Here is a 9,429-nt window from a genome sequence, read left to right as displayed (position 1 = left end):
AAATCATTCTAATATGCTGATTTATTATTAGAATTATCAACAACAATACTACAGCGAGAATATAAGTTACGCCTTCTTTCTTTGCGTGAACGTTTGGGCGGCGTTATGCAAATCTTCTCACATCGTGACGTAGACATGTGGGGTGTGTTAGAACGAGCCGTTTTAGGTAGGTGTGGCTGACTCTTAACTTTTATAAAGAATATCTCTTTGGATTTGAGACTTTAGTCTTTGCAACTTTACAGATCTTCTTTATGCACCAAGAGCTTGTAACACTCCAAAGAGAAAGGAAAAATTGAAATCGCATCATATGACCCCTTTAAGTACTGCTGGTTTTGTAACAAATGTATCACATAATTCAATGATAAATTTAAAAGACAATTATGGTCACTCTTCAGATTGCCTAATGTGAAATGTTCCTATTATTATAGATAATCTGACTATGATTTTTGTGCAATTAAATGTTATATTTATTTAGCCAATTCGTTTATTGAATATCTGTCTGTTACCTTATTGAAGGGTTGTGCTAAGGCTGCATGATTTGAGGAAAAAAAGACCAAATGTGATTAATTTTTTGATTATATATCAATATGGTTATAAAATAATAAACAATCATTATTATTTATTATTATTTTATTATTCATTATTTATTAATTGTTATATATTACTAAATAAAAATATAAGCATTTCTAAATAAAAGCAACTATTTATGCAACTAAAAGCAATTACTATTGTAATATTTCACTGTAAAATAATCTAATATTTAAAAAAAAAAATGCATTATATTGTTTTAAATATTAGATTATTTTACAGTGAAATATTACAATAGTAATTGCTTTTAGTTGCATAAATAGTTGCTTTTAGTGTCTTCATTTTCAAATGTTAAACAATCAAACTTTTATTTCGACTGAAAACCGCAGGGAGTCTTTAAGGATTCTCTTTTGTTTATAAGCATTTCTATTTACAAGTCTGGAAAGATGGTTATTGCATGTTACAGCAACCCAAACTCAGAGCAGATGCAGAGATGGAGTCTGTGTGGAGCAGCATTTACTGTGAACTGAGCTGCTCTGAGATGCTGAAAAGAACTACGGATAATGAGCTGCTCAGGCATAAATGAACACAATGCCGCGCTTTACTCTGAAACACGTAGTGCATATATTTATTTAAATTGCAGCCTTTGTGATTTGATAATCACACGAAGCAATTCCGGATTTATTTTGAATAATCCTGCAGCCCTAAGTTGTGCATTCACTAAACATTGCCAAGCAACACGTCTGATCAGTGTGTGGTAAACAGAACCCTAAATAAGGAAACTACAGTGACTTTATCACACTTAAGCGGAATTGTTGGGCTCTTTCTGCTCTGAGCTACATCTGGTCACTTTTAATCTTACCAATGGAGCTAATGGAGACAACCTTAGCATGGCCTTTGTAAATCCTGACATTAGCTGGTTTCTCTTTGACAGACAGATGAGCTAGTTGGAAGAGGTACTCTGAGGCCAGATATTCTTCAGATTGTGGGTCTAAATCTCAAACCGTTCCAATTTAGAACCGTTCCCACTTCTTAATTTCTCCAAGTTTTTATTCAAAATAAGTATCAAGTTTAAACCGCGTGACCTGGGACTGGCCGGCCGGTCTGGCACAGACGGAGGGAAAATCAGCCAGTGTATTCGTAGAGTCAGTGTACATAGCATCTGCCGCAGACTTCCTGGAACAGGAACATGACACTTCACAGCTGATCTGTATGTTTCCGTGTGCTTTATACTGTAATGGGGATCAAGCTATAAGCTTCTTAGACTGAAACTGCTTTTATTGCTCCCAACTTGTGATCCTAAATATGGTCTGCAAACAGTAGTGCTTGATAGCTTTTTAGAGCTCTAAACACATTTCAACTTGAAAATGTGCAGTTATGGAGTTGGTTTTGATGGATCATTGTGTACCTGAGATTGAGAGAGTCAAATGTTTTGTTTTCACATATGTCAAACGTAAAACCGAAATATCACATTACATAACGAAACTATCGAAAGTTGTTTTAGGGGGGCGTGGCAGAGTCTTAACTTTGATAAAGAATATCTCTTTGGTTTTGAGACTTTAGTCTTTGCAACTTCAGGGATCTTATCTATGCACAATCAGCTTGTAACACTCCAAAGAGAAAGGAAAACTTGAAATCGCATCATATGACCCCTTTAACAACTTTCTGTTCTCTCGTTTCCCACAGCCCTGAGGCTGCCGATAGCTCGTCCTTCGATGTCCAGTTGGGTGACATCATACTCACAGCTACAGATGGTCTCTTTGACAACATGCCAGACTACATGATTTTACAAGAACTCAAAAAGCTCAAGGTACCGGAACATCTACGAACAAGACTTCCATCTGTCCACTTTTCTGTCCTCCAGCAGCACTAATATGAATTGTGTCCTCTGCTTTCAGAATACCAACTATGAAAGCATCCAGCAAACAGCCAAGAGTATTGCAGAACAGGCCCATGTTCTAGCATACGACCCCAATTACATGTCTCCATTTGCACAGTTTGCCTGCGATAATGGCTTGAATGTCAGAGGTGAGATATAACCTTTTGAACAAGCATCAACTACTGCTTTTCCTGATTTACTTTTTCTTTACAGTTTTCTGGGAGATAATGGTCTTGCTGATAGTCATCATTGGCACTAAGAGTGTACGCATTTGCTCTGACAACAGAATGATTACAATTCTTTGCTAAATCATGCAGTGCATTTACATTTACGCATTTGACATGCATTTATATTGCATTGAAAGTGTGCAATTTTTTAGATCAATGCACTTGAACATTTTATCACAATTCTGTTAGGTTCAAATCAGGGTTATTATAGTTAACTATGAAACTAAAACCATGAACATATTTTGTTACTTGAAATAAAATAATCATTAACTGAGATTAAAAAAAAAAAATCTTATTTTAGTTTAGCTAGTTGCCAAAGCAACAGCTCTCATTATTATTTAATTTAACAAAAACTAATAAAAAAAAAAAAAACGAATAAATAAAACTAATTCAAAATATTAAGAAAAACTATAATAGTGTCTCAATGATACTGAAATGACACTAGTTCAGTTCGATTATTTTGGTATGATTCATAATTATTTTCAAAATTATAATTAAAGGGGTCATATGATGTTGCTAAAAAGAACATTATTTGGTGTATTTGGTGTAATGCAATGTGTTTATGCGGTTTAAGGTTAAAAAAACACATTATTTTCCACATAATGTACATTATTGTTTCTCCTCTATGCCCCGCCTTTCTGAAACGCGTCGATTTTTACAAAGCTCATCGGTCTGAAAAAGCGAGGTGTGCTCTGATTGGCCAGCTATCCAGTGTGTTGTGATTACAAACTAGGCCAAAGAGAAAGGAAAAATTGAAATCGCATCATATGACCCCTTTAAGACAAATGTCATGGGTTCAGTTTCCAGAGAATGCAAGAACTCAAAAAATGCATACTTTAAATGCAGTGTAAGTGTCTTTGGTTTTTCCACTGGAAATAGGTCACAGATTGTATTTTGCATGAGGATGGATGCATATTCAAATGGATGCATAATAAATTGGGTAGTAATAGTCAAGTCATTTGAATCCATAATCGGTGCATTAAATTCATTATCAGATTGATGCATTTTTACATTCCTAACTGTCGTGTATTCAATGGCATGGGATTGTAGATGTTGAGTAAATCTGTAGTCTTGACAACATTCCCTCTCTCTTTTTTCTCTCCAAAGGAGGAAAACCAGATGACATCACTGTTCTGCTGTCAATTGTAGCCGAGTACACAGACTAACGCTCGCAAGGGCAGCAAAATGCTTCTCTTGTTGTCTTCCTCTCAGTCATTGGACTGGCGGCTGTTTCCTGCTGGCAGGAGTGAGGGCTGTTTGAGTTTTCTGTTTCTGGCAGGGACTTGGAGCCCACATCTGTTCCTTGGGTTCTTCGGCCTTACTAGACCGTACTTCAAATGATGACGTCTGCAGGCTCAAGTCAAAGACCACCTTGATACGGACTGCTAACGTCGAGTTGTGTTTGACAAGGGCTACAACAGGTGTTGAACACTTCTCCAGTAAGAATCACCAGTGTTTCTGTCGTCCAGAGATGAATGAGTAGTTGGTAATGATGTGGTTGTGACGCCAAAAATGGAGAAAGAATGAGCGAGAAAGGAATAACAATCTGATTAGGTCCCCAAAAAAAGAACGTTTCCGTATCAAGAAGAACATTAAGATGGAAGCGTCATGCAGTGGGAGTGTTTAACTTTGCAAAAGGCCAATGGGAGATGCCCTCAAGTTACATAAGTCTTGAGATGGCACGTTTTGCTTGTTTACTTTCCATTTAAAAAGACACCCGATCTGTATCCTCTGGACAAACATCTGCTGAATGCCTGCTGAGATGTGATGTTATTAGGCACGAGTGACTACAACAAACTCTTCACTAGCTAATGGAGAGTTTGTATTTTGGGAAGTAAGCTGAGGTGTAACTTTACAGTACTAGACTGATTATGAAGCTTAACATCGAAATACTGTCAAAGTTAATGATCAACCATAGAAATGCCTTTCCTTTGAGATATTAATTAATGACGCTTTTGCAGAACAAGTTCTCATTACATGAAATAAGAGTCAGATGGGTGTTTTAAGCGATTCAAAGTACAGGACAAATTAGTTTGCTTGGGGAGACAGTAACCTTTTCCTTTCATATTTATTAATTTAAAACAGTATTACTCCACCCTTTTGAGTTTTTAACGTAATTACAGCAGTACAACAGACTGCAAGGGATTGTGGGATGTGTTGAGAGGAAAAGCAGTCCCACTTAAACCACTTTTAAGAGGTTCACATGCTTGTGGTGTGCGTGTGTGTCTGTGAGAGAAGAACGTTTACGATATGTCGATATTTGGAAAACTGGCTGTATATTTATCTATGACATGTATGCATTTGCAAAGTGTAGGCTATTACACATCAGATGTATATGAGAGTATATTTGATAATTGTGTGGATTCTGTGTTAAAAGTATTTTTCTTCCTTTTTTTATGTAAAACTTAATTTTAAAATATCCCTCGAGGTGTTTACGCACAAAGCTAATGCTAGCATCTGTGAATGCTTTCAGTGGGTATGTCATGGATCACATGATCTAATAAAGTTATATTTTTATAACTTCTGTAGGTCACGGTTTTTCTCAGTAAATTATTGTTTCTCTGTTTTAGAGTAAATATTAAACTGAAGTGTCTAAATTATGCTCTGTGATAATGTCACAGATGCTGTCAATAGTTGAATTTAATGTGACATTAAGAAATAATAATATTTAATAATCTTAAAAATATTAATTAATAGTCCCTATATATATATATATATATATATAAAATATACATTAAATCTTGTGGTTTCTCCAATTTTACAAATACTTTTGTAATTGTAACAGAGCTGGGTGCTTTTTTTTTGTCCTTTAAAAATAGCTTTTGCAGTTTACTTAAAGGCTCTGCTGTGTGACAAATGAATTTTTAAAAGAGCAAATGCTGCATGTAATCTCTCAATTAATATGATTAATAAAAGAGGCATGTATAATAATTATACAAGAATAGTCCTAGATGAAGTATAGCATGTCACACTACAGGAGACGAGAGTGATGTCTACCCACACAAACACCTTTGCTTGTTTCAGCTACCTAGCTATTCTAATCACACAACCCATTTGCATCCTGATTAATTAACTGGATTACACCATCGGATGAATCTTCATGGCCACCTGCAGAAAGCAGCCGTTGCTTTTCTCTTGATCTAGTTCTATAGTGATTTCTGGACATCCAAGATGTAGATGAGTTTGTTTCTTCATCAGATTTGGAGAAATGTAGCATTCCATCACTTGCTCACCAATGGATCCTCTGCAGTGAATGGGTGCCGTCAGAATGAGAGTCCAAACAGCTGATAAAAACACCACAATAATCCACAAGTAATCCACACACCACTCCAGTCCATTAGTTAACACCTTGTGCAGCGAAATGCTGCATGAAATAAGAAAAAAATCCATCATTAAGATGCTTTTAACTTCAAACTGTCACTTCCTGCTCAAATTCAAGTCCTCTATCCATAATATTGCTTTTTCCAGAGAAAAAGTCGTCTTGTCTGATTCAAGAGCGAAATCTGCACAGATCAAGCACCGTTTACAAGGCAAAAATGGTCCAAAACAGTTCTAAACAAGTATGTCTGTGGATTTTAATGTGAGAAGACAACTGGAAATGGACTTTTTCACTTGAGGAAGCATTATGAATGGCCAGAAGTGACAGTTTAAAGTTAAAATGCCTTAATGATGGATTTGTTTCTTATAAACATGCAGCTATTTGCATCACAAGACTTTAACTGATGGACTGGAGTGGTGTGGATTATTGTGGTGTTTTTATCAGCTGTTTGCAACAAACTCATCTACATCTTGGATGGCCTGAGGATGAGAACATTTTCAGCAAATCATTTTCGAATTAACTATTCCTTTAAAGCAGAAGTGTTTAATTAAGTCATCTATATATGAACCATTGGTACATTGTTCTCCTGAAGAGAAATAATTGACAAAATGACACACTTCAGCTTTAAGGCTTCCATTTCTTTGCATTTTTATATGCATCAAACCTGTACACATTTTATAGTGTATCTGCAAGTTTGTGGTTTTCCTACATTTTATGCTCAACTGAGGTGTAAATTGTTACAAAGGGCATGACAGCCTGAAATACTGCGCACATTACCATCACCGGTAAGTGGCTGGAGACTAAATTTGTTTGTCAGCAGTCAACAAAACCACCAGCAGTAATGGTCAGCCCCCGATATCATGAGCATGAACTAATACAATAGCGATTGACTGAACCATCACTTTAAGAGCTCAAATGACAAAATGCCTCTAAAATGCGAGTGAAATTAAGTTATTCTGTTTTGCACGGCTGTCCAGCTCAACTCTGACACAATCTGTATTGTCAAGCTTCTAAGGGACATATTTTTTCAATTCAACAGTCATGCGAAACACAAGGCTTTCTCTGGATAATGCGGCAAGGTATGTGTACAATAACAGTAATTGCTGCAGTCTTACATAACGATCGCTTCTCGGGCAGCATTTTAAAGCAGTGAGTCAAAGCTTCCTCGGTGGACGCACAGAACACGGAGTCCTTCAGTCCTCAAAAATGTTTGTTTTGAAGTTTTGATTTATCTTCTCCACGGTGACCGAACTCATCTGAACTGTGTGTTTAGGTTGACATTCCTCAGCTATGCAACAGAGAGTGATTGTGCCCCACTTGCCCCACTTTACTATTGTCCTAGAGTTTTCCTTTCCTCTCTCCAAGAACAGTTTTAACACATGAAATAATTTTTACATTACAAAGAACAGAAACAGATGCAAAAAGCTAGCTTACAGCTTTTTTTACAGTAATAAAATAATACAAGATGTGCACTAACAAGACCTAGCGATAGCCTTGACAGCAATATTTAAGGAACATGTCAAATTTAATACACTGAACAAAATTATAAACGCAACACTTTTGTTTTTGCCCCCATTTTTCATGAGCTGAACTCAAAGATCTAAGACTTTTTCTATGTACACAAAAGGCCTATTTCTCTCAAATATTGTTCGAGATAACGTGACAACTGATATTTATATCACTTTATGTAAGTAGTCTGTTATACTGTTATGAAGATCTCATTGATTTATATTACAAGCTATCATCACTTCAATTCTTTTTCTTCCTCGAGTATGAGCTCCATATCCTCCTATATCATACGATACGAGCCATACAAGCTTAATGTATCACATGTGACACTCAACAAAAACCACATATACAAACTTTTTTATATTCTGTCTAAAGGTTCAATAAACTGATCAATTTAATTTTAATTATTAAATGGATGCCATCTTATTGGTACAATAAAGCCATCCCTACACCTATAATGTTTTCTGAATTGTTGTTGTGCTTTTTGAATTGTTATTTTGTTTTTTAGACTTGCATTTGCGTTTGTAATTTGTTATTTTGTTTTCAGAATTGTGATTTGCTTTGCACTTCTCTGCCACCGTAAAAATGTCTGACAAAGCGCCACAAAACAAGACAAAGAAAATAAGGAATAAGAAACAAAAAAAACATTGGTGGGTGGAATAAAAAATTGTTTTTCTGCAAGTTAAAATTACATAAATTTAAGGCATTCTTCTTCATTAATTTCAACGATAAGAAATAATGACGTAGTTCCTTGTGATTATGTAGAAATTTGGTAAAGTTTTCAGCAATCTATTCTTATGTCATAAGAATTTTCCAAGGATAATAATTATTATATTATATAGTACTATATAAAATAGTATTATTATTTATATATAGTATTCTAATTCTTTTTCATATTTTTAATTATATAATTAAAAAATTATATAATATATAATATACATTTTTAAAATTTCGGAAATAATTAGTTAATGCAAATCCTCCTGAAGCATGAGGTTTACTGGGGTTTTAGGTAAACTCAACTAAAGTTTGTTAATTTTTATTAACTTAGCTGAATTGCAAGACATACCCCTGATGAAAGGGGCGACACTCGTTATGTAGAATAAAAATTATTTGTATACTAAAACACTGAAATGACTGAAGTCTTCATCTTATGTGAGTGTACAACATCTAAAACATGCTGTTTATTTTTAATAGCTGTAAAACCTTTTTACTGTATGTGTGCCTGTTTGCACCAAAGCCTGAGTGATGTGAGTGCTATGGGTAACGAAACGCGTGCAGGCATGTGTGAGGGACAGCAAAGGCAACAGAAAGACGCGACGAATCACATGGTGACAGTGGGGGAGGGAAAGATGAATGCATGCCTCTGAATATGTGAATTGCACCCCAGGGGGGCGGGCTATACTATGTTCGGATTTGGCCTTGTACCGAACTGCGGCCACGGGACAAATGCTCCTCTGCACGCGACAGCAAAGAAACAAAAACAACTGTTTCGACTTGCCTAGGATCTGTTCATCTACTCCACTATGAGGGAATTTGGGCACTCTTTAGTAAAATGATCTCATTTACTCAAAATGAACATTCTTTTGCAATTTTACTTATTATATTTATTATAATAATTATAATAACATATTTTACAACATAAACATTTTATATGTATTTATAATTTTTATATACATTAAAATATATAATATAATATAATTATTATATAAAAATTACAAAAAAATATTCAAATAATTAACCATCATTTTCAGCCAAACAAGAATCAACATAAACGGCCTTGTTGCTGGATGATAGACTTTGTCTTTACACTAAACTGCTTTGCTGACTTCTATGCAAATAAACTCTTTGCCCTTTTAAAATCAGAGATTAAAAAAAAAAATCAAGACTTGTTAGTTATTTTAGCTTGCGCTAACTAGGGATTGAAGATACGCCTTTATTTGTTTTAAATACGATACCGATATTTTTCA

General features: G+C 35.1%; 2 protein-coding genes across 2 annotated transcripts in view; one reads left to right on the top strand and one right to left on the bottom strand.

The window, feature by feature from the left end:
* Positions 1–5,158, top strand: part of LOC107714590 (protein phosphatase PTC7 homolog) — a 17,181-nt gene extending 12,023 nt beyond the window's left edge. The window contains exons 4-6 of the mRNA XM_016520467.1: positions 2,215–2,338; positions 2,427–2,556; positions 3,742–5,158. Coding sequence (XP_016375953.1) covers positions 2,215–2,338; positions 2,427–2,556; positions 3,742–3,800 — 313 coding nt within the window. The 3' untranslated portion in view covers positions 3,801–5,158. The remainder of the gene's footprint in view (positions 1–2,214; positions 2,339–2,426; positions 2,557–3,741) is intronic.
* LOC107714555 (cell cycle checkpoint control protein RAD9A-like) overlaps positions 3,847–9,429 on the bottom strand; it is a 14,936-nt gene continuing 9,353 nt past the window's right edge. The window contains exons 10-11 of the mRNA XM_016520424.1: positions 8,961–8,983; positions 3,847–4,046 (exon numbers count right to left, since the gene is read on the bottom strand). Coding sequence (XP_016375910.1) covers positions 3,847–4,046; positions 8,961–8,983 — 223 coding nt within the window. The remainder of the gene's footprint in view (positions 4,047–8,960; positions 8,984–9,429) is intronic.

Source organism: Sinocyclocheilus rhinocerous, unplaced genomic scaffold, assembly GCF_001515625.1.
Source record: "Sinocyclocheilus rhinocerous isolate Xijiao unplaced genomic scaffold, SAMN03320098_v1.1 scaffold990, whole genome shotgun sequence".
In the NCBI taxonomy this organism is placed as follows: Eukaryota; Metazoa; Chordata; class Actinopteri; order Cypriniformes; family Cyprinidae; genus Sinocyclocheilus; species Sinocyclocheilus rhinocerous.
Note: the sequence above shows the minus strand (reverse complement) of the source record. Positions and strands in the feature narration are given on the sequence as shown.